This window comes from Salminus brasiliensis, chromosome 9 (assembly GCF_030463535.1).
Source record: "Salminus brasiliensis chromosome 9, fSalBra1.hap2, whole genome shotgun sequence".
NCBI lineage: Eukaryota > Metazoa > Chordata > Actinopteri > Characiformes > Bryconidae > Salminus > Salminus brasiliensis.
Window position 1 is genome coordinate 37,981,532 of NC_132886.1, and position 24,772 is coordinate 38,006,303.

At 45.3% G+C, this 24,772-nt stretch overlaps 2 protein-coding genes across 3 annotated transcripts; both read right to left on the reverse strand.

Moving 5' to 3' along the window:
* Nucleotides 1–8,863: 8,863 nt before the first annotated feature.
* On the reverse strand, nt 8,864–14,609 carry d2hgdh (D-2-hydroxyglutarate dehydrogenase). The gene is made up of 10 exons (XM_072688306.1): nt 14,249–14,609; nt 13,446–13,736; nt 12,458–12,515; nt 12,218–12,357; nt 11,818–12,011; nt 11,321–11,489; nt 11,092–11,235; nt 10,851–10,993; nt 10,294–10,459; nt 8,864–9,488 (listed from the first exon to the last, which is right to left on the reverse strand). Exons 2-10 carry the CDS (start codon nt 13,732–13,734, stop codon nt 9,226–9,228), a joined length of 1,566 nt encoding a protein of 521 aa, XP_072544407.1. The 5' UTR covers nt 13,735–13,736; nt 14,249–14,609; the 3' UTR covers nt 8,864–9,225.
* A 1,093-nt stretch (nt 14,610–15,702) lies between these two features.
* Nucleotides 15,703–22,315, reverse strand: znf622 (zinc finger protein 622). 2 transcript variants are annotated; one of them, XM_072686977.1, is made up of 7 exons: nt 22,231–22,315; nt 20,172–20,735; nt 19,481–19,753; nt 19,107–19,269; nt 18,233–18,348; nt 17,037–17,180; nt 15,703–16,351 (listed from the first exon to the last, which is right to left on the reverse strand). In XM_072686977.1, the coding sequence occupies exons 2-7, from the start codon at nt 20,728–20,730 to the stop codon at nt 16,218–16,220; spliced, it is 1,389 nt and encodes a 462-aa protein (XP_072543078.1). In that variant the 5' UTR covers nt 20,731–20,735; nt 22,231–22,315; the 3' UTR covers nt 15,703–16,217. The 2 variants fall into 2 exon arrangements, with proteins under 2 accessions (XP_072543078.1, XP_072543077.1); XM_072686976.1 differs by having other exon boundaries at nt 20,172–20,732; nt 22,231–22,309.
* Nucleotides 22,316–24,772: the final 2,457 nt, after the last annotated feature.

A 24,772-nucleotide genomic window follows, 5' to 3' on the forward strand; every position in this document is an offset into this window, starting at 1 on the left:
TTCAGGTGCCTGATTGGCCTGATTGGCAGCTGATTGGCTGCACCTGTGAGCAAAGGCCCTGCTACAGAGGGGTTTCCTGATCTGGATAGGAGAACTTCAAGCTGGAGCGAGCCCTGGAACCACCTCCAACCTGAAACTCCAGATAACGGGGGGTGTCCCAATAAGACGACACCCAAGGCCTTCCAAGATCACTTGCAGAATGTGGAAGGGGAGAGGAGGGAACTGCTGACTTGAGACAAAGGCTGGTGGAAGATTGGGATGCGACCCCACAGCACTGCGTGACCAGTCTGGTGAGCAGCATGAGGGGGAGGGGGCAGGCTGTTGTGGCTGTGTCTGATTCCTCCACAACCTTCAATCATCCAGTCCAACAAACACCAAACCGCTCAGTGGCAGGAGAAGCTGATTGGACCATTTTTTATGGGCACAACCCACAAACTCAGCTCTGCTGCTCCTCCCACAACTGATCACTGTGAGGATTTGATTGCATTCAGCCACAAAAGTGTTTTCAACTGACTTCTGGTGACCTCAACACGCACTATGTGTCCAAATGTTTGTGGACACCCCTTCTAATGAATGCATAGATTGAGACCAGAGTAAATGAGCTATAGGGTGAAAATGTCCTGTGGTCGTTCCTCAATGAGAATTTCATTTACTATTCCAAATTCAGAATCCAGAACTCAGGGGTTGAGGTGGGTGGTGATTATGACTACAACACAAATATGACCGTTTGGTTTACCATCCAAAACCTCCTGATATTGAACTGATTCATGAAAGCATGTAATCACACACCAGTCATTTACATCCTATGTGTCATTTAGCTGGAAATTTGTGATGACATCACTGAAGTGACGGTTCTTATATTGTGTGGTGGCACCTGGGAGAGCAGGGTTCAATTCCCCGCCACAATAAGAGTCCTTGGCATAAGTCCCAAAACTACATGATCTTGCCCCTGCAGTAAAAGTAAGCTTATAAACACTCTGGGAATCAAACCCAGAACCTTTCCATCACCAGTCCAGTGCTCTACCCACTGAGCCACCACTGCTCCAGCAGCTCCTCTGATTCTCAGTCTTTAAGAACTGAAGTTTTTGCCGTTTCTGTTTTTTTATTCGAGTCAATAACGATTTTTTTTTGGAAGGTGGAGGGTGGCTTGAGTGGCACAACAGATAAGTTCAGTAGCTGGCAGTGAGCCAGCATGTGGGAGTCCAGGGTTCAACTCCCAGCCTGGGTGACTGTGCCACACCAGTAGGAGTCCTTGGCAAGACTCCCAAAGCTACACTAGCTTGCCCCTGCAGGACAAGTGACCTTGTAAGACAGTCTGGGTTGGAGTGTGAAGTAAACAAGGTAAAGTGCTCCATCATTCTTACTAAATAAAAGTTTTATTTCTGTTAAAGTCACAAAATGTTTCTCATCACACACTTTTAATCCCTCACTTCCAGAAGGGTCAGCTTCCCCAAGCTGGGAATCAAACCCAGAACCTTCCCATCAGCAGTCCAACACTCTACCCACTGAGCCACCACTGCCACATCATCTCCTCTGATTCTCAGTCTACATGTGCATCTCCTTAATCATCACTAAGCAGTGTCTCAGGCTTCACAATAACCATTTGTTAAAGCAGTCTCAAGTCCTGCAGCTGTGGTGGTTCAGTGGTTAGAGCACAGGGCTGTTGCTCCCATAGTCATGGGTTCAAGACCCAACATCAGCACTCTATAAAGCACATATCCTTTTGTCCTTCCACCTCTCACAAACACACAGGGTGGCTCACTTAGCTACAATTAGCTAAACTGCCTTCATAGGTGAGTGAAGTGGACAAAAGTATTGGGACACCAAGCATTATTCACTTTTTTTAATCAATCAATCAATCAATGGAAAAAAGTGTCTCCTGCTGTTGTAGAAGTAACTGTCTCCTAGAGTTTGAAAGATCCCTGTGAGGATTTCACTGCATTCAGCGATAAAAGTGTGAGCGAGGTCAGAATGGATGAACTTCAGCTACAACTATCAAGTGACTTTTCTGGTGACCTCAAGAGAGAGGGGGGGGGGGGAGAGTGAAGGAAAGGGGGGGGGGAGAGTGAGGGGGGGAGGGAGAGAGAATGGGGAAAGAGAGGGGGAGAGGGAGAGAGGGGTGGAGGGAGAGGGAGAGAGGGGGGGAGAAGAGGGTGGAAAGGGGGAGAGGGGGGAGAGAGGGGGGTGAGAGAGAGTGAGGGGGCGAGGGAGAAAGAGAGAGGAAGAGGGGGAGGTGGAGATAGCCCCCTCTTGTGGGTGACCAACATAACTACGTTGGCTGACGTGAGAGAGAGAGAGAGAGAGAGAGATAGAGAGAGAGAGAGAGAGAGAGAGAGAGAGAGAGAGGAGGAGGAGGAGGAGGAGGGGGGGAGATAGCCCCCTCTTGTGGGTGACCAACATAACTACGTCAGCTGACTTGTGAGAGAGAGAGAGAGAGAGAGAGAGAGAGGAGGAGGAGGGGGGAGAGGGGGAGATAGCCCCCTCTTGTGGGTGACCAACATAACTACGTCAGCTGACTTGTGAGTGAGAGAGAGAGGGGGAGGGGGGGGGGAGAGAATGGGGAAAGAGAGGGGGAGAGGGAGAGAGGGGGGGAGGGAGAGGGTGGAAAGGGGAGAGGGGGGAGAGAGAGTGAGGGGGCGAGGGAGGGAGAGAGAGGAAGAGGGGGGGGAGGTGGAGATAGCCCCCTCTTGTGGGTGACCAACATGACTACGTCGGCTGACTTGTGAGAGTGAGAGAGAGAGAGAGAGAGAGAGAGAGAGAGAGAGAGAGAGAGAGAGAGAGAGAGAGAGAGAGGAGGAGGAGGAGGAGGAGGGGGGGATATAGCCCCCTCTTGTGGGTGACCAACATAACTACGTCAGCTGACTTGTGAGAGAGGGGGGGGGGGGGGGGGGGAGAAGGGGGAGGAGAAGTGAGGGAGAGAGAGAAAGGGAGAGAGAGGGGGGAGGGAGAGAGGGGTGGAGAGAAGGAAGGGGGGAAGACAGGGGGGGAGGGAGAGAGGGGGAGACTAAGGTAGAGAGAGAGACTAAGGGAGGAAGGGGAGAGAAAGAGGGAGGGCCGAGGGAGGGGCCGAGGGAGGGCCGAGGGAGGATTAAGGCAGTGACCTTCTTCCTGTCTCTGCTTCTTGCTCCTGCTCCAGACCGGTCTGGCTGATAAGCTGAGTTTCCTCCTGTATGGAAAGAAAGCAAAGCAAGGGTCAAACGCTCCACCTTTCCACTGCTGAACTGATTCAGACCAGAGCAAATCAACTACAGGTGTGAAAACGCCCTGAAAATGAAAGAGGCTGGATCCTGCTGTCTCTACTGTCCAGGGAAGAAGGCTTTCTCCTCCACTCAGCACAGAAAGGAAGGAGCTCTGTGATTGGTGGATCAGGTCTTTGTTGGAACAGTGCTTCTGGGCAGTGAATCTTCTAGCGTTGGAAAGCTCTTCACTTCTCTTTTAAATGGAGCCACATTTGGGAGGAACCTGCATTTGTGGGATGAGCTCCTGAACAGTTCAGCAGATCTTCTCTGCCGTTGATAAACAGCTTGTTTTGCTTTTGCTACAGACACTGGTTTTGAGCTTCCCCAGGTGCAGCCAATCAGGTGCCTGATTGGCCTGATTGGCAGCTGATTGGCTGCACCTGTGAGCAAAGGCCCTGCTACAGAGGGGTTTCCTGATCTGGATAGGAGAACTTCAAGCTGGAGCGAGCCTGGAACCACCTCCAACCTAAAACTCCAGATAACGGGGGGGTGTCCCAATAAGACGACACAACGGCTGACTTGAGACAAAGGCTGGTGGAAGATTGGGATGCGACCCCACAGCAGTGCGTGACCAGTCTGGTGAGCAGCATGAGGAGGAGGGGGCAGGCTGTTGTGGCTGTGTCTGATTCCTCCACAACCTTCAATCATCCAGTCCAACAAACACCAAACCACTCAATGGCAGGAGAAGCTGATTGGACCATTTTTTATGGCGCAACCCACAAACTCAGCTCTGCTGCTCCTCCCACAACTGATCACTGTTAGGATTTGATTGCATTCAGCCACAAAAGTGTGGCTGAACACGCACTATGTGTCCAAATGTTTGTGGACACCCTTCTAATGAATGCATAGATTGAGACCAGAGTAAATGAGCTATAGGGGTGAAAATGTCCTGTGGTCGTTCCTCAATGAGAATTTCATTTACTATTCCAAATTCAGAATCCAGAACTCAGGGGTTGAGGTGGGTGATTATGACTACAACACAAATATGACCGTTTTGTTTACCATCCAAAACCTCCTGATATTGAACTGATTCATGGAAAGCATATCATCACACACCAGTCATTTACATCCTATGTGTCATTTAGCTGGAAGTTTGTGATGACATCACTGAAGTGACGGTTCTTATCTTGTGTGGTGGCACCTGGGAGAGCAGGGTTCAATTCCTCGCCACAATAAGAGTCCTTGGGCATAAGTCCCAAAACTACATGATCTTGCCCCTGCAGTAAAAGTAAGCTTATAAAACACTCTGGGAATCAAACCAGAACCTCTCCATCACCAGTCCAGTGCTCTACCCACTGAGCCACCACTGCTCCAGCAGCTCCTCTGATTCTCAGTCTTTAAGAACTGAAGTTTTTGCCGTTTCTGTTTTTTTATTCGAGTCAATAATGATTTTTATTTGGAAGGTGGAGGGTGCTTGAGTGGCACAACAGATATGTTCAGTAGCTGGCAGTGAGCCAGCATGTGGGAGTCCAGGGTTCAACTCCCAGCTTGGGTGACTGTGCCACACCAATAGGAGTCCTTGGGCAAAACTCCCAAAGCTACACTAGCTTGCCCCTGCAGGACAAGTGACCTTGTAAGACAGTCTGGTTAGAGTGTGAGGTAAACAAGGTAAAGTGTTCCCATCATTCTTACTAAATAAAAGTTTTATTTCTGTTAAAGTCAGAAAATGTTTCTCATCCCACAGTTTTAATCCCTCATTTCCTGAAGGGTCAGCCTCCCCAAGCTGGGAATCAAACCCAGAACCTTCCCATCAGCAGTCCAATGCTCTACCCACTGAGCCACCACTGCTCCATCAGCTCCTCTGATTCTCAGTCTACATGTGCTTCTCCTTAATCATCACTAAGCAGTGTCTCAGGCTTCACAATAACCATTTGTTAAAGCAGCCTCAAGTCCTGCAGCTGTGGTGGTTCAGTGGTTAGAGCACAGGGCTGTTGATGACAAGGTCATGGGTTCAAGACCCAACATCAGCACTCTATAAAGCACATATCCTTTTGTCCTTCCACCTCTCACAAACACACAGGGTGGCTCACTTAGCTACAATTAGCTAAACTGCCTTCATAGCTGAGTGAAGTGGACAAAAGTATTGGGACACCAAGCATTCTTCACTTTTTTTAATCAATCAATCAATCAATCAATCATGGAAAAAAAAGTGTCTCCTGCTGTTGTAGAAGTAACTGTCTCCTAGAGTTTGAAAGATCCCTGTGAGGATTTGATTGCATTCAGCGACAAAAGTGTGAGCGAGGTCAGAATGGATGAACTTCAGCTACAACTATCAAGTGACTTTTCTGGTGACCTCAAGAGAGAGAGGGGGGGGGGAGAGAATGGGGAAAGAGAGGGGGAGAGGGAGAGGGAGACGGAGAGGGGGGGAGAGGGTGGAAAGGGGAGAGGGGGAGAGAGTGAGGGGGAGAGAGAGAGGGAGAAGCGGGGGGAGGAGAGAGGGGGGGGGGATATAGCCCCCTCTTGTGGGTGACCAACATAACTACGTCGGCTGACTTGTGGAGAGGGGGGGGAGGGAGAGGGGGGGAAGGGTGGAAAGGGGAGAGAGGGAGAGGGAGAATGAGGGGGCGAGGGAGAGAGAAGGGGGAAGAGAAGGGGGGAGGAGGGTGAAAGGGGAGAGGGGGAGAGAGAGAGGGGGGTTGAGAGGGGGTGAGGGAGAGAGAAGGGGAGAGGGGAGAAAGAGAGGGGAGAGAGGGGGGAGAGGCGGGAGAGGGGGGGTGAGATAGCCCCCTCTTGTGGGTGACCAACATAACTACGTCGGCTGACTTGTGGAGAGGGGGGGAGGGAGAGGGGGGGAAGGGTGGAAAGGGGAGAGAGGGAGAGGGAGAATGAGGGGCGAGGGAGAGAGAAGGGGGGAAGAGAAGGGGGGAGGAGGGTGGAAAGGGGAGAGGGGGAGGAGAGGGGGTGAGGGAGTGAGGGGGGCGAGGGAGAGAGAAGGGGAGAGGGGAGAAAGAGAGGGGAGAGAGGGGGGAGAGGCGGGGAGAGGCGGGAGAGGGGGGGGGGGGAGCCCCCTCTTGTGGGTGACCAACATAACTACGTCGGCTGACTTGTGAGAAGGGGGGGAGAGAGAGAGAGAGAGAGAGAGAGAGAGAGAGAGAGAGAGAGAGAGAGAGAGAGAGAGAGAGAGAGAGAGAAGGAAGGGGGGAAGAGAGGGGGGGAGGGAGAGAGAGACTAAGGGAGGGAGGGAGAGAAAGAGGGAGGGGCCGAGGGAGGATTAGGCAGTGACCTTTTTCCTGTCTCTGCTTCTTGCTCCTGCTCCAGACCGGTCTGGCTGATAAGCTGAGTTTCCTCCTGTATGGAAAGAAAGCAAAGCAAGGGTCAAACGCTCCACCTTTCCACTGCTGAACTGATTCAGACCAGAGCAAATCAACTACAGGTGTGAAAACGCCCTGAAAATGAAAGAGGCTGGATCCTGCTGTCTCTACTGTCCAGGGAAGAAGGCTTTCTCCTCCACTCAGCACAGAAAGGAAGGAGCTCTGTGATTGGTGGATCAGGTCTTTGTTGGAACAGTGCTTCTGGGCAGTGAATCTTCTAGCGTTGGAAAGCTCCTTCACTTCTCTTTTAAATGGAGCCACATTTGGGAGGAACCTGCATTTGTGGGATGAGCTCCTGAACAGTTCAGCAGATCTTCTCTGCCGTTGATAAACAGCTTGTTTTGCTGTTGCTACCGACACTGGTTTTGAGCTTCCCCCAGGTGCAGCCAATCAGGTGCCTGATTAGCCTGATTGGCTGCAACTGTGAGCAAAGGCCCTGCTACAGAGGGGTTTCCTGATCTGGATGGGAGAACTTCAAGCTGGAGCAAGCTCTGGAACCACCTCCAACCTAAAACTCCAGATAACTGGGGGGTGTCCCAATAAGACGACACCCCAAGGCCTTCCAAGATCACTTGCAGAATGTGGAAGGGGAGAGGAGGGAACTGCTGACTTGAGACAAAGGCTGGTGGAAGATTGGGATGCGACCCCACAGCAGTGCGTGACCAGTCTGGTGAGCAGCATGAGGAGGAGGGGGCAGGCTGTTGTGGCTGTGTCTGATTCCTCCACAACCTTCAATCATCCAGTCCGACAAACACCAAACCGCTCAATGGCAGGAGAAGCTGATTGGACCATTTTTTATGAGCGCAAACCACAAACTCAGCTCTGCTGCTCCTCCCACAACTGATCACTGTAAGGATTTGATTGCATTCAGCCACAAAAGTGGGAGTGAAGTCAGAATGTTGGCTGATCACCACCCCACCTTATCATCTCAGGAGATGGAGAACTTCAGCTACAATGTTTCTGGTGACCTGAAGATGCTCTGTCTGTCCAAATGTTTGTGGACACCCCTTCTAATGAATGCATAGATTGAGACCAGAGTAAATGAGCTATAGGGGTGAAAATGTCCTGTGGTCGTTCCTCAATGAGAATTTCATTTACTATTCCAAATTCAGAATCCAGATCTCAGGGGTTGAGGTGGGTGATTATGACTACAACACAAATATGACCGTTTTGTTTACCATCCAAAACCTCCTGATATTGAACTGATTCATGGAAAGCATATCATCACACACCAGTCATTTACATCCTATGTGTCATTTAGCTGGAAGTTTGTGATGACATCACTGAAGTGACGGTTCTTATCTTGTGTGGTGGCACCTGGGAGAGCAGGGTTCAATTCCCCGCCACAATAAGAGTCCTTGGGCATAAGTCCCAAAACTACATGATCTTGCCCCTGCAGTAAAAGTAAGCTTATAAAACACTCTGGGAATCAAACCCAGAACCTCTCCATCACCAGTCCAGTGCTCTACCCACTGAGCCACCACTGCTCCAGCAGCTCTTCTGATTCTCAGTTTTTAAGAACTGAAGTTTTTGACGTTTCTGTTTTTTTATTCGAGTCAATAACGATTTTTATTTGGAAGGTGGAGGGCGGCTTGAGTGGCACAACAGATAAGTTCAGTAGCTGGCCATGAGCCAGCATGTGGGAGTCCAGGGTTCAACTCCCAGCCTGGGTGACTGTGCCACACCAGTAGGAGTTCTTGGGCAAGACTCCCAAAGTTACACTAGCTTGCCCCTGCAGGACAAGTGACCTTGTAAGACAGTCTGGGTTAGAGTGTGAGGTAAACAAGGTAAAGTGTTCCCATCATTCTTACTAAATAAAAGTTTTATTTCTGTTAAAGTCAGAAAATGTTTCTCATCACACACTTTTAATCCCTCATTTTCTGAAGGGTCAGTTTCCCCAAGCTGGGAATCAAACCCAGAACCTTCCCATTAACAGCCCAATGCTCTACCCACTAAACCATCACTGCTCCATCAGCTCTTCTGATTCTCAGTCTACATGTGCGTCTCCTTAATCATCACTAAGCAGTGTCTCAGGCTTCACAATAACCATTTGTTAAAGCAGCCTCAAGTCTTGCAGCTGTGGTGGTTCAGTGGTTAGAGCACAGGACTGTTGATGACAAGGTCATGGGTTCAAGACCCAGCATCAGTGCTCTATATAGCTCATCATGTCCTTTTGTCCTTCCACCTCCCACAAACACACAGGGTGGCTCACTTAGCTACAATTAGCTAAACTGCCTTCATAGGTGTGAGTGAAGTGGACAAAAGTATTGGGACACCAAGCATTCATTGCTGCTTTTGAAAGCAGTCAATCAATCAATGGCAAAAAGTATCCATTTTATTTTTTGTTGAAGTAACTCCTAGATTTTAAAAGATCACTGTGAGGATTTGATTGCATTCAGCAACAAAAGTGTGAGTGAGGTCAGAAGGGATGAAGTGAATGATCAGTACCCCACATCGTCACCCCAAAACATAGATTACTGAATGAAGCATTCCAGAAAAACATGAGCTCAATTCAAGAAGTACTGCCAATAGCAGTGGATCAACATGGACCTATTGGCAGCAGCTTCTAAACACCAACAGTATTCCACTATGTGGGCCAGCCCCAGCCACGGTGTTTCTCAGAACTAGATTAGGTATTCAGAAAAGCTCTCCCTGAAGCTTAGATTAGCGTAGTGTCAGCGAACGTTGTCCGGCAGTGTCTTATAAGGATTGAGAATCCCTTTAGGATCCAGCATGGACTTGATATCGCCCATGAGAGTCACGGCTTCAGGTGTTTTGCTGTAGTAGATGTAGTTCCTCTTCTTTAGGCCCAGGCCATGCTCCGCGCTGACGCTGCCCTGGTACCCGGACGTCCACTCGTACACGTACGGCTCGATGGCCGCTAGCAGGGCCGGGTCTTTGAAGGGAGAGGTGATGTTCAAGTGGAGGTTGCCGTCACCTGCAAGAACCCAGAGACGAATTACCAAAGTTTAAGGGTGCGCTAAGTGTGATCTAAGAGCTTGCATGGCAAAAAAAAGTGTACATTTCTCCTTCGTTAGTTTAGCACTGGCTAGAAACAATTATTAGAAGCTGGACTTACCTCAAGGAAGTTTAAACAGACTTGATTTTTTGGGCTGGATTTTGTCCGTACTTTAATACGAATATCAAAAACAATATAGATACAAATGCTTTTATTTTCTTGCTAGCATTATTTACCAATTTAAATGACCCGTTTGATTGACGCTTGCCTTTAGAAACCATCTATCTGGTTATTTAAATAGTAGATATAATTATTAGAGACGGCACAAGCAATATACATTTTCTTTTTGATACAGATATTGAAATTTTAAGCGTTATCCGGTTTCGAAATAAACCACTATGCATATAAATTAACTTCTTTTTATCTCTTTTTATTTATTTCCAGATTCCCCACATCCCACTATCTAGGACTCTCTCTAGCTAAAAGCTCTTTGCCGGCTTGATTTCAAACTGCTGCCAATGCAACAACAGTGGATAGCTGAACACGCATGCAGGAGAAGACTAACCGCCAGTTCCCACACTGGCTAACCACCAAGTTCTCAGACATATAGCACTAAAGTGCATCCCAAGAAATTCATAAAGTTATATTTAGGTTAGGTTAAAAGTGGGGCCTGAGTGGAGAGAGCAAGGCCTTGAACTCCTGACAATAATAAAAAATGAGCCATTCATTTTCACTGAAGCACTCACAGATACAAATAAACGATGCTGAGGTCACGACAACATACCGACATGCCCGTAGCCAACCACATTCTTTGCCCTGTCTCCCAGACGCGCCCTCATGTCAGTGACCAAGTCATAGATCTTCTCCACAGGAAGGGAGACGTCATATTTGTAGGTGTACCCATCATGCCTCAGAGCCTCCGTCACCCGCTCCCTCATGGACCAAAGAGCCTGTAGTCAGACAAGAGGATTTCTTTTCTGTTCTTTTCAATGAAAAACATCCGACTCAATAGGCAGCCTTAACTGGAAATCTGTATTTCCTGTATCTTGGAATTAATGTTTATGATACATAATCACAACTGGTTTGCTTAGCAGCAGCAGCAATTGTAGCTAACCCACAAAGTGCTGCATGACTTTGGGAGGCGGAGAATCTGAAGGTAGGGGTGAGTTTACTGGAGTCCTTACCCTCCTAGTGTGTGGAGCATTGGTAAGTAGGGGTGGTAAATAGTCTTGAAGAACCTCAATACATGCATTCCCTGCCACCTTTAATTGGTCAAGCCTCTAGGAACATCTGAATGGGGCTCCTGCTGGAATGAAAACGGTGTACAATATCCCACCGTACCTTTATTTTAGCCTCTTCTGTTGCAACCGTTCCATCTGTAACGAGAGAAGATGCCATGACCGTATCTAAGAAGTTGTGAAGTTTCTCTTCGTCATGGGCTGCGTTGGATCCAGCGGTCTCTATGACTATGTAGAACGGGCTTTCTGAAAAACAAATACCCTTATGACACACTTTACTTTACGACTGCTGAGTGCAGGACGGTCTCTATCGCTGCATCATCATCATTGCATTATTCCTGTACCTCTGATGGGGTTGGTGAGCTTGAGATGTTTCTCCAGAAGGTTCATGCAGGAGGAGTCCAGGAACTCAAAAGCGGAGAGGATTTCTCCTAACATCCCCCTGCAGGCCTGAAATGTCTCCAGCAGGTCCTGGAAGTTGGAGCACCCTGCAGTAAAAAAAACAGGCAGTGCTAATTCTAATTCTGATACTAAACTCACGCCAAAAAGCTGATACATGAGATGAAACATCACCTAAGAAGGCCACGTTGACAGATTTGGGTTTGCGAGGGCACAGGATGGACACGGCAGTGATTACCCCAAGGGTTCCCTCAGAACCTATGAAGAGCTGCTTTAGGTCATAGCCGGTGTTGTCCTTTCGCAGTGTGGACAGACAGTTCAATAGCCGGCCATCGGCCAGCACCTAGAGAGGAGTAAAGATTAGAGTCACCATCTTCTAGATTTATTAATAAATCAGCCTATCAACTACACTGTGCGTCCAAATGTTTTTGGACGCCCCTTCTTCTTATTAAAGTGTACTAGCTGCTGAGAACACCCGAGGTAAAAGCTAGGGGGTATAAACCCTGTGTTCTCTGGACTGATGGAGCTCTTGTGAGGATAAATGCAATCAAACTGCATCCTCCAGACAGCATAAAGCCTTCCATGGAGAGCCTGAAAGGAGGGACAATCTCCCTATTACCAGCCTTCATGTACCTGGCATGACCTAACTGCTCTCATGAAGACTCACGCACCACTTCCAGGCCCAGGACTGTCCCCCTGAGGGAGCCGTAGCGCAGTAGCCGCAGCCCACCTGCGTTGGTGGACACGTTACCCCCGATGTGGCAGCTGCCCTTCGCCCCAAGGTCCAGCGGCATGATGAAGTCTCGCTCCTCCAGGTACTGAGACAGGTTCTCCAACACACAGCCAGCCTGACATGTCAGGATACCTGTTAAAAAAATCATTGTTTGAATCACATGTAATAAGACAAGGCCACCTTCTTCCACTGCTTCAGGGTCCAGTTCTGATGCCCACGTGGTGGACAGGGGGGGGCAGCATTTTGCTTTTAACTATACATTAAACTTCTGGCCAAAAAAAACACCACACAAAGCCTCTGTCAGCTGGTGAGAGACATCGTTTGAGCCTTGGGCGTACCTGAGATGCTGTCAAAAGTGAGGACCTGGTTCATGAGCGCTGTGGAGAGGATGATCTCATCAAACACAGGAACGCTGCCTCCCACCAGCCCGGTGTTACCACCCTGAGGACTCACGGCCAGGTTGCGCTCATTACAGTACCTGCAGGAAACACCAGAACACACACCGCTGATCTAATATACAACTGTGGCCTTTGCCAGTGTGTATGAACAAACACAGGGAGGGGAGCTAAGGATGCTACCTTAGTATCTGGGAGACCTCCTCTGTAGTCTTGGGTCTCAGGAGAACTTCACTGCTGCCTGCACACACAAAAATGTAATGTGGTTATCCTGAGTTACACATACAGGTTCTTTTCACTCAGGGTTCACCGATTTCGGTTCTGGATGTGTCCAGTGTCCAGTACAGATCAAACATACCCACTAAACCTGCAGGTTGAATGTAAGCAGGGAACACACCAGAAGCCCCGTTCCAATCGGGACATTTGCAGTCCTGCAGTTCTCAACTGTTGACATAAGGCGTCCAGGTTTCTGGTATGATGTTCAAAAGGGGTACTCGTGAGCACCCTCTCAAGACCCCCCCCTCCCCGGCTCCAATCCAACTTGCAAAACAGAAATTAAGGAACATGAACCACCACTATTAAATTCTAAGAAATTTGGTGTGAAAGACCACCAAATAGTCAAAGTTATTTATTTATAGTTATGATATAACACCAAAGTGTCCAAATGTTTGTGGACACCCCTTCTAAAGGTGCACCCATTGCTGACACAGATGTGCAAATCCACGCACCCAACTAACATCTAGTCCACACAGAGACGTACTGCCACATAAACACTGATACCCTATTGGCACCATGCTGCCTAGTGCCAGGCGTGAGCTAGAGGGGTATAAAGCCCCCCGGCATTGAGCTGTGGAGCAGTGGAAGAACTGTGTTCTCCACCCAATACTTTTGATTGGGATCAAGGAGACCAGGATCAACTCATTTTAACACCCTTCATTTCGGAAGAAACTATGAATAAGCAGGTGTCCCAATACTTCTGTCCATATCGTGTACATAACTCAAACACAGGGTGGTGGTAGACTCATTGCTGGGTTTGGACAATAAATGGTGGCTGGTGCAAGGTTCCCCACAGTGACGCATTTCACACCAAACCTCAACCACTAAATGGGGATAAAACTGGTGGACTTGCCCTTTAAGGCCTTACTATCCATTGTGCAGAACCCAGACCCACCTTTCACTGACTTAAGCCAGTCCACGTTGCTGGACTCCAGTACGTCAGGGTCTGTGATGGTCCTCCCCGGCAGAAGCTGAGTGAAGAAGTCCAGGTCGGCCGTAGTCACCCGAGAGAAAGGCCACCGAGATGGGGCAGCGCTTGCGGCCTCGGACCCTTGTCCACCATGGACAGGTCTATGCTGGATCCATCCTGTTGGTGTGCTTCGGGGTGCCGGACACAAACCGGTGGTGTACTGCAGACACCTGCTGGCGGCCTTAAGCTGGGTCAGTCTCTGAAAGACAGCCATGGCTGAAGAGTGCAGGTTAGCATTGGCTTTGATTAAACATGGGTCATTTTAAAGGGGGGTCTGATTATGTTTTAGGATTGATTGAATTGATTGATTGATTGGATACTTAGTTTTATTCATTTATGTACTGATGTAAGTGCAAATTCCTCGTGTATTTATTTGTGATTTATTTAAATCAACAAAAAATGACATTTAATGTGAGAAATCTGGCTTAATCTTTTAATTCCCCGTTCCACCTTAAATGGTGCAGCAGTTCCATTCTGGCGCCTGAGGCGCCAGAATGGAACTGCTGCACCATTTAAGGTGGAACGGGGAATTCGAGATAGCTCACTTGTAAACAAGCAAATAATCCCAAACAGCACAGATATGTAATTTTATTTAATATCATTGCATAAAACAACTAATATTACATAAACATACATACTAACGTCACCGTTTCATAGTTAAATGAAACGATAACCTCACTTTATTTACATATTAATTACTCATATACAATTAAACCTAACTTACTTACCTATCAGCTATGACTGTCCATTACCTTAACACCTCATTAAAACTTACCTAGAACCCAGCTAGCTAGCTAGAACTGCCTGGTAACCTTCAGAACCTAGCTAGCACTAGCTAACTGTAGAGCTCCATGGCCACTTCAACAACAAACCACTGGCTGCGTCCCAATTCGCACACTCAGCTACCGTCTCGCTACCGAGTGCGCTCCCACTTCTAGTGCACTCATCTTTGACACCAGCTTGATTTCCCCACTACGTTTATCCTTTAGCTGTTTTAGTTAGCTCATCGATGCTGCAACAGTGAGCCCCCGAAGTGTGTTGTTTAAATGGTACTGACATGCTGAGAAGTGTACCCTTGCTAGTGTAGTAGTGTACGTAAACGCAATCGGAACACAGCCGTGTCGTGGCACGCTATTGCGAATATGAACGTCGCCGCCTAGTGTAGAGGAGCGAATGTGACAACATGACGATAAAATGACATTTTAACACGTTTTTGATGAATAATTTAAACTCTAAAAGCATTAGAAGTGTAGAAATGTGTAAATGTTAGTAATTAAAGTATTTGAGCAGGCGTAAGAATGGTTTAATACAAGCTTAAATATGTGCGACAGTTGAAAATGTGGATTTACCTCAGAATTTTAGCTAGCTGTCTAAAAAATCTATAAAATATATCAATATTAAGCTTCAGTTATTTCAGTCAAATTTAATAATATTTGAACAACACAAGATTTCCAACCTCAATATGTTTGATTTCTGTATCAGGATACAGAGCTAGCATAATAGCACCAAAAATAGCCTATGATTTGTTTACATATTAACATATTTTATACGTTTTTTGATTTATCTGTGCATAAAACCTTCTTGGGAGTCTTGGGAGTCTAACATTAACATATCTCATTGCTTCTATGGAAAGGTTTAGTTGAATTGTGCGAAGCTACCTCCACCATGTTTGGAAGATTAGAATTGGAAGAGTGTTTAGCTGGGCTAGCGGTCACTGTGAGGCTCTCACAGCCTTTAAAATAGCGCTTATTAGCCACCAAGAGAAGGTAAAGTAATACAGGAGTGAATTCTGGTACTTAAAACACACAACTCAGTACTAAAATACACTTATTATGGGGCAGTGGTGGCTCAGCGGTTAGAGCACCAGGTTATTGATAACAGGGTTGTGGGTTTGATTCCAGGGCTTGGCAAGCTGCCACTGTTGGGCCCTTGAGCAAGGCCCTTTACCCTCTCTGGCCCACTGCTCTGGGTGTGTGTGTGTGTGTACTCACTGCCCCTAGTTCACTAGTGTGTGTGTGTTAACCATCACAGATGGGTTAAATGTGGAGGACACACTGTACACACTGTACAGTGACAAATACGTGCACCTTTAAAATGTACTTTTGTGGGCATGAAATTTCAGTCACCATGTTAAAGTTTTTTTTTTTTTTTTACTTTAGATAAATCAAACAATCAAATAATATAACCAAAGATTTAGTTTATTAGATAAAGATAGTATGATCAAGGATTTACAATATTAGATAAAGATAGTGTGGTCTTCACGTGCCTCCTATTGACCATTAGATTAGAAACGTTCCTGAAAACCTAATCCAAATCAAAATAGGATTTAATCCTCTTGTCGACTGGGTTTACAGCCTAGATCCAGCTGGTTTTACCAATCAGTAGATTGCAAAGTAGACTTCTACTGACACAATCTTTCTCAATCTAGGAACTGCTAGCTAAACAAGCCAATTTCCAGGAATATAACTGTGTATTTTATGAATAAGGATGTGATAAACACACAGATCGACATTTTCATTGATATGTTCTCCATTTATCAATTTTTTCCCCCCAGAGCCGTTTATTGTCCGAACTCCCTGGTATAGTGGCAGGACATCCGTCTCACAGTGTTCTTAATCCCTCCTGATCCTCTGATGTACCTGTACCACAGGGCCAAGTCTATGGATTCAACTAAAGTGGGATTCACAAGGAAGGTGTTTAGAACATGACTTGGGCCCTGAAGTGGGCCTGCTTGGTGGTGTTGTTGCTCATGCTCATCTTCAACATCCATTTGGACTTCATTCTCTGCACATACTGCATGTCCTTCTGCTGCTGGCTCACGAAGCCTTTACCTGCAACAACAGAGTTAGGGTTAATACACTCTAAAATTAGGAGGATATTAACAATGGCTTCGTTCAAGAGCCCATATTCTACCCATCTTTTACTCATGTGGTATTTTCACTGAGGCCTACTTTTCACATTTGCATGTTTTTGTGTTTTATGTAAGAGTCATAATTCATCTTACACCACTATTTCCCAACCTCTATTTACCCCCTGTGAGGCTAGTGTTTGTAAGTGAGCCCTTTTCTGATTGGCTGTGTGTTACACTTTACACAAAAAGCTCACAATGTCAACGTGAACGGGCTGGGCTAAACTGTGGTAGGCTGAATGGCTGGATATTGTTTTTAAGACATCAGAAAATGGCTTTGGCTTTGGCTTCAGCTTAGCTTCCAGACATGGACAGTACAGGATGTGGAGCGAGCTGTACATTTACACACATCATCAAACCCTTTTATTTAACCAAATAAACAAGGACAATGCCAGGTTAACCTTTAGTCCTTTAAGGGTGGGCGTTTTAGGTGCAATACCACGAAGAAACCCTTGCACAGGGATGGGGATCCTCTAGTGTTAGCACTGTGCAGGGAAAACTATGCTCACTATATTAGGTTCCTTATGTTAAACCACATTAGCATTCTTGTGTAGCGTGTTCCATGAACATGAGCTTCATAATGTGGTGCCACGTAAAAACGTCCTCACCACTTTCTCCTCCCCAGCCCAGGGCTCGGTACTGTTTTAGGACACGTCCCACCGCCCGCTGGTTGTGGGCCAGGGCCACGGCCTTCGGCGCCCCAAAACGCTGCTTGTAGTATCGCAGAAGCGAGCGATGGCCGACCTTAGCCCCTGCAAAGATGAGATAAGATAAGATAGTCCTTTATTAGTCCCGCAGTGGGGAAATTCCCAGTGTAACAGCAGAAAGGGATAGCAAGACACTCAGTTACAAAAATTTAGATAAATAATTTACACTATAATAAATAATTTACACTATAATACACTAAATAATAAATAAAAAAAATAAAAAATAAAAAAAATATAATAATTTACACTACAATTATTACACCGTCCTTGTTATTCTTGTTGTTTAAGCACGGGAGGCTATAATCAGTTTATACAGATTTATAGTTTATAATGCAGTTTAAACAGACATTCAAGAGATAGATAAGATATAAGATAAGATAATCCTTTATTAGTCCCACAGTGGGGAAATTCTCTGTCACAGCAGAAAGGGATAGCAAGACACTCGTAGATAAATTACCACAATATACACAATATAAATAAAAGCAATAACAGTATTATTTACAGATTATTTACAGATAATTGCAAATTGACTCTTATTTGCACGTGTGTGTGTGTGTGTGTGTGTGGGGGGGGGGGGTCGGTATTGCACATTGTATTTTTACATTGAGGAATCTCTGTTTCCTGAACACGTGCGTGTAGTTTAAGTGTGTACGTGGCCCGCTGGGAGCAGTGCCGGTTGTGGAGTCAAATGTATGTCATGGCTACAGTAAACCTTTAAAGCTTTGATTGTATTCGCTGGTAAGATGCTAAACACAGCCTTATGGTGAATGTAATGGTTCTAATGGCCATCAGAACCAGAACATGCTAAATAAAACCAATAATAAAATCTAAAGTTTCTACTATGAGGTTCTGAAGGAACTTCCAACAAGGAGTTTATCAGAGCTACATTCTATGAGCACCGTCCTTGTTATTCTTGTTGTTTAACGCAGTATCAGCACCGGAGGCTATAATCAGTTTATACAGATTTATAGTTTATAATGCAGTTTAAACCGACATCCAAGTCCATGTGTATAGTCGGGATCTCAGAACTGTAGTGTCCCAAATCAAGTGTTTGTTCTTTTAGCACTGAATTACTGAAAGGTTTATGGGTGACGTACCTGAAGGCAGTGTGAGCTCTAGCGTGTCATCATCAAACTCCACTGTCTTCTCATCAGGCAACTCTCCGTCCTTCATCTCCACATCATCTCCCTCCTTAGCATCTGGGTAGCTGCTCCTATTCACAAAGACACAAATATATTTTAGCACAGAGTACATTTTTCTAGTATGTGAAAGCCCCCCCCCACTAGACTACTACAGTAGAGAGATAAACTTGGGACTTGTGTAAGGTAGCACTACTGAACTGAATAAGATAAGCTTCAGCTCAAGACTATCTGAAATGTGCCTGTAATGCATTTATTGAGTATTTAAGGTGTTTGTGATGGATAAATAGTAAGTGTGTGTTGTCTATTTACCACCCTGTTATTTTGCCTCAGAATTCCAGTTCTGCTCGGACTGGCTGATTTACAGCCATGTAGCATAGTATAGCCTAGCCTAGCGTAGCCGAGCACTGTACCAGGAAAAACTTGCAGTGTCCTCTCAACGCAATGTGCGGTCATGTAGCTGAAGAAGCCGTATTTTTAAAAAGTATTTCTGGGGTTTAAATAAAATGAATTAAGACTGTTGTGTAACAGTTTGAGGGTTTGGAATTGAGCTGTTTTGCAGCTCTGTTTCACTTCCATGGTTCACGGTTTCCCACTCGATGGAAATTCATATGTGTGCAGGTTTCGCTGCACAGTAGAACAGCGCACCACTACTTCAGCATCTGCTAAATATTCCAGAAGGTCTTTTGCAGGCAAACCTAATCACTAACCACTGGTACAGCCTCCAGTCACCAAATGGGTCATGTTGACCGTATGGTTGAGTGTATGATGGGTGTGCGATGGGTGCGATTTTGATTTACAAACAACATGAAGAAAAAGCATCTCAGTGAACCTGAAGTCGTAGAAGTCTGCGAACTCCAGGGCTGCATCTCCGTCAGTGTAGAGTTTGCAGTGGCTCTTGTCGGTCATGTGTGCCTGCACTGCCTCGGTGGAGTAGAACGACTTGCCTTTTTCATTACACCATAAACACACCTTCCCGAAACCAACCTTCTCTCCTATGAAGGGTGGATAAAACACAATGCGTGAGCACATTTATGGCAGATAGCAAACACTATCTGACTTTACACTAACTAGCCTCTATTTATTTACATTCATTTTTAGCCACAGTGCTGTTTTTAAATGAACAATTCAGGGACCAATACTCGTTCCTACTATCGGATCCATGCCTTCCTAGTATACAGCAATTGTTACCACACATAGTCTCACCCAGATATGCGAGCAGTCCTCTCAGATCTACCAGGTACTCTATGTCAGGGATGAAGAAGCTGTGTGTTTTGGTCATGTGAGCCATGTTCTTGCTCAGAGATCGTGAGTGGTGAGGGCAGAACAGACAGTCCGTCACTGGAATGGTCCCGGGAGCGGCCGCCGACGCAGCTTTGCAGGCTTCCTCTTCATCTTCGGCCTCCATCTCTTCCTCCTCCTCCTCCTCCTCGCCATCATCAAAGTCATCAGCGTCCTCGCCGTCAACATCCTCCCAGTCTACTGACACAGGAGACGGTGTTCAGTAACTGATCTACCAACTTATTATCTTCACAGTATCTACCTTTTACACTTTTTTGATGCTAAAATGCTACAATAAAAAAAAAAAAAAAACCCAGCCTACTACAGTAGTATCAAAATCAGCACCGCACTAATGATCTTGTGTGGCTGAATGCAATCAAATTCTCAAAGCAATGTTCCAAAATCTAGTGTAAAGCTTTCTCAGAAAAGTAAAGGCTGTCACTGCAGCAAATAGGCAGGAAAACTCCCTTTTTACTACTATTGATTTCAGAGGAACCGCTTGTTAAAAGGGTGTCCACAAACTTTTGGACACAGAAGCAGAACATGACAACCGAGCCGAGTAGCTAAGGTAGGTCATCATGACAGCAGTGGCCAACACTGATCCTTCAGCACCCACCTTCATCCTCTTCCTCTTCCTCCTCCCCCTCCTCCTCTGCGATCTTCTTGGCTTGCTTCTCGAACCACTGCAGCCGAGGCGCTTTGGCAGGCCGCTGCCTGTCCCGTCCGTCTGAAGGCGTGGCTTTGGAGGGGGTGTGTCTCTGCTGCTCCCTCAGCGCTTTCTGAAGAGCCTCGTTCTGTGCGTCCTTGTCAAGCTCCGCCCCCTTCTCCAGGTTCTTCTCGTTCAGCCGCTGGACCTTCTCCTGTGCGGCGGCCAGGGCTTTCCTCTCGGCCTGCAGGTGTTTGTGCGACTGCAGGTGGTTGTTGTAGGCGTTGCCGCTGGAGAACTTCTTGTTGCAGGTGCTGCAGGCGGTGAAGCCGGGGCCGGTCTGGTCCTGCTGCTCGGCTGCCGCCCGCTGGGCCAGCACGCGCTCCTGGAAGTTCTCGGCCGTGACCGGCGGCATGTCGGCCACTTTGCGCTTCAGGTTGTAGCGGTGCCAGTCGGTCTTGTAGTGCGCCCGCTGCACCTCGCCGTCCGCAAACTGCACGCGGCAGCTGATGCAGGTGTAGGAGGACATTGCTGCTGAACGAGACCAAGGAGTTCATTTAATTCAATTATTTGAAAACAATTAATAATTTTTCATTTCTTTTTTAATTCTACTAAACACAAAAATGTAAGTAGAGGACCGCAGCAATTGGAGAATTGCGATGAGCCTTTCTGATTTGACCCTCTAGAAGTTTACACTAATCTGAACCCCTCAGCTAATAAGAGAATGAACATATTAGGGCTGGGCGATATGATAAACATCCTAGAACACAAGCACTAATAATAATCTCAATATGCTTAGAAAAGCATGTGTATCACGATACGATACAACATTGCCATATATATGTAAAATTCCTATGTTCCATTTAAAGGAAAATTTTGATTCTTTATATATTATATTCATATTATTCATCCATTTTATATTTTTTATTCATTTTAAGTGTTTTACTAATAAAATCCAGCATAAATTAAGAAACATTATTACAAAATACAACATTATTATGACAGGGTATGTATATCTCTCTTGTTATATTTGGATAACATGGCCTTTTATTTTACAACATATGTCATAAAAAATTTTGTTTGTTTCCTCATAATTATGATATTTATGTATTTTCTGAGAACGCCTCAACTTTCTCAGAATAACAGGTTACAGTTCTGTTGTTCTTATGACATTATCTTGTTATCGTTATGAGAGGTCTTTCATATTTCATATTACGACATAGAGTATAATGAAGAAAGACTTCTGACATTTTAGTTATTAAAAAAATATACTGGAGAATTAGTGCAGCTTCACTTAAACTGGCTAATTAACTTTTTAAAATTATTTTTTAATTATTTATATATATATATATATATATATATATTTTTTTTTTTTTTTTTTTTTGTTTTGTTTGTTTGTTTTTTTTTGGAATATTTAAATTATTAGTCGCCTGTTTTAACATTTAGGTGTGAACGTTTCTGTTTATATCAGGTTACATTTTATTATTAAAAGTCCTTTTTTCATCTGTTATGAAGTGATATTAGCTAGCCAGGCTGGCTAATGTAAACATTACTAATGAAAGTTTGTGACAACAGGAAACAGGCCGTAAAAACGTTATTTTTTTTTTTTAAATAGTTTTTAATTTATTTTCGGTCAAAATTAAAAAATCTATTTACTAAAAAAAATAAAAATATCTAAATAAAAACGATTTGTTCGAGTTTTATTACCTGCACGTCATCAGAGTGCGTCATCAGCAACGTAAGAGTCCTAGCCTAGAAAGCGAGCTAGCTAACATCACAACTAACATCAAATCGCTTATCGTTTACAGCCAGTCTAAATTAATAGTTTAATTAATTTGATTGTTTATTAATTCAAATTTAACCGCATTCATTTAAATTAGCTATCTCTAGCACTAGCTGTCTAGCTATGGCAGCCCAGCTAGCGTTAGTTAGCCAGCGCTAACAGACCGACCGACCGACCGACCCCCGCCCGCATCACTAATCAAACACTGCCTGGATAAAAACTACAGGGTAAAAACAGCCTCCTCACCCGCTGAAGAGATCTCCACTCACAGGCTCCTCCGTCTGTAAAGCTCCAGCTGCGCACACGAGGGTAGCCGAGTGCTGAACCCGGAGCAAAACAGCCCGAATCGGGCCGGGTTCAGCCCACAGCGCTGCCAGCGGCCGAGCGGACCCTGGAGTTGCCCGGTCTGCCTGATCTCGCAGGCATGTGGATAAACATGCAGGTCAGCTCCGCCTTGTGTCTGTAAAGGTCTGTGAGCTGCAGATCAGGCAGAGCTAAAGCGAAGCAGACAGCCTGTGAGGCCCTGTGTAATTATTATTATTATTACTATTATTATTATTATTATTATTATTATTATTAGTAGTAGTAGTAGTAGTAGTAGTAGTATTATAAAAATCTAAATATATATTTTAAAATAAATATATTAAAAATATATAATATTTAAATGACCTCATGGACCTGGACTGTAACGGACTCACTCATGTTTAGCTGGGTCCAACTTTTTTGCGTCATACATTTTTAAAGACTCTCGGTGGGCTCCCTGGCTTCCCAGATGGGCCCCATAGTTACAGCCCACCTTAATCTCACCTGGGTCCAGTCTAGGCCCCATACGCAGTGCACAACCCCTCCTGGTCCCACCACTGCCCCTGTGGATATCTCCATATGTGGGGCCAACGTGGAGCCCAAGGCTTGGAGACCCTTTGATGAAGCAGCTCATTCTGAACGCCTCCTTCCCCCCATACTTATTTTTTACATACAAACTGTTCTTTTTTTAAATTATAATTATTATTAAGCAAAATAGCCTCCAAACAAAATGTATTATTGCATGATATATATATATATATATATTATTATTTTTTATATTATTACAAAATGTTTATCCCGAATTGCTGAGCAGAACTACAGGACACGCCACGCGAATTCACCCCGGGCACTACATTTCCCATAATGCCGCAGCGTCCTTCCAAACGCTGGAGCAGCTAATGCTAACGCTTTCAGTCAGAATGAATGTGTGTATTTCGGGGGTTTGAGGGGAGTAATGGACTTTAGTAGATCAATAAAAGAAGTTCAGCCACGCAGAAGACAAGCTAACGTTAGCTCATAGCTGTGTGTTTACGTTAAAGCCGTTAGAGTTAGCAATTAGCCGTTAGCAACTAGCTAGCTAGCTAACCAAACTAGCCCAGGCTCCAGTTAGCTACGTTAGCATAGGCGGTATTTTATGCCAGCTGGTAAAAGAGGCTCGCTAAATTAGCGTCCTGATAAAGCCAATATTACAGTAAACTCCTCATTTTAAAAGCCTGGGGTATCTGCATGAACCTGAATTGTTATATTTAATGCACGTATGCCGGTAATATTACTAATACTAACATTACCATAATAATAATATCATCATCATCATCATCATTATTATTATTATTATTAACTATTAATATTATCAATATAAGGACTAGCAGAAGATTCACAACTATATTCTGTTTGTGGCCCCAGAACAAGTAGCCCCTCCCATGAAACACTTGGTGGTGGTGGTCCTACCTAAAAAAACTTCATCGCCTAACTTGCATAATAGTTTATTTACGTGTATTTAAAGCTGTAGAATAAAGTAATAACGTTGTGGGAGAGAAAATCTAAAGGTAGAATACAAATCTACCTAAATGTGTTAGAACTACAAATGAACTCTGAATAAATTAACACCTTTTTTTAAGTACGTTGTTACATAAATGACATCAAAGCAATTTTGTCCTGTGTTGGTAAATGTTAGCATATTAAATTTAATCAAAATACTGTTTTTTTGTTTGTTTGTTTTTTGTTTTTTTTTTTTTTGGGGGGGGGGGGGGGGGGGGTCATCTCAGAGTCTCCAAAAATCTCCAATAACACCAGAAAAAAAAATCACTATGTATATATAACCAAGTTGGCAACATTGTTGGTAGCTGCTCCGATGGTTTTGGCTAATAAATAAAGGGGCCAGAGATGTTGTAAACGAGGAGAGCGGCCACTGGTGGAAATATAAACGGGAGTCCTCATAACGCTCAACATGGCGTCTGTCTACAGACAAATTCCCGGCCTTCAGCAATACAGGCTTGCTGTTACCCCCTCGAACATCCTTGAAACGGTCATTTGACCTTCAGTTTGGAGCAGTTCGCTCACTCTCCCAGTTCACAGAGATAATAGCCTAATAGCCTATATATACACACTTATACACACGTATATAGAGATACATACACACACACACACACACACACACACACAGGCTTCTGATATGGTTCTGTAGGCTTTCGTTTACATGCAGGAAACCTCTGCTCTGTCTTCTGAAGGCTGCTGATGTTGCACTGGACTCTTTCTGGGCTGCAGGTAAAGCCAGAGAGGAAACCAGGACAGGAGCAGTCTAACAGGTGGGTGGGTGGGTGGGTGGGCGGGCGAGTGTTGACCATCAGCCAACACAAGGGTGTGAAAGCACATGGAGCCAACACAGTTAGCAAGGTTACAGCCAACAGGAGCGGTTAAAGCGTTAGTACAACTTCTGTGGACAGTGGACAGTGGACGTTTGCAGGCATGTAGGGCTTTTATTGAT

What these genes read in the sequence shown, in the direction of transcription:
- d2hgdh (XM_072688306.1), bottom strand. Translation starts at nt 13,734, where the DNA reads ATGGCTGTCTTTCAGAGACTGACCCAGCTTAAGGCCGCCAGCAGGTGT. An exon ending in TGTCAACGTGGCCTTCTTAG is followed by an intron (nt 11,236 to 11,320) that starts GTGATGTTTCAT and finishes TTTTTACTGCAG; the next exon opens with GGTGCTCCAACTTCCAGGAC. An exon ending in GGTTGGCTACGGGCATGTCG is followed by an intron (nt 9,489 to 10,293) that starts GTATGTTGTCGT and finishes GGGTTCTTGCAG; the next exon opens with GTGACGGCAACCTCCACTTG.
- znf622 (XM_072686977.1), bottom strand. Translation starts at nt 20,730, where the DNA reads ATGTCCTCCTACACCTGCATCAGCTGCCGCGTGCAGTTTGCGGACGGC. An exon ending in AGGACTGCTCGCATATCTGG is followed by an intron (nt 19,270 to 19,480) that starts GTGAGACTATGT and finishes CACCCTTCATAG; the next exon opens with GAGAGAAGGTTGGTTTCGGG. An exon ending in AGAGCTCACACTGCCTTCAG is followed by an intron (nt 17,181 to 18,232) that starts GTACGTCACCCA and finishes TCATCTTTGCAG; the next exon opens with GGGCTAAGGTCGGCCATCGC.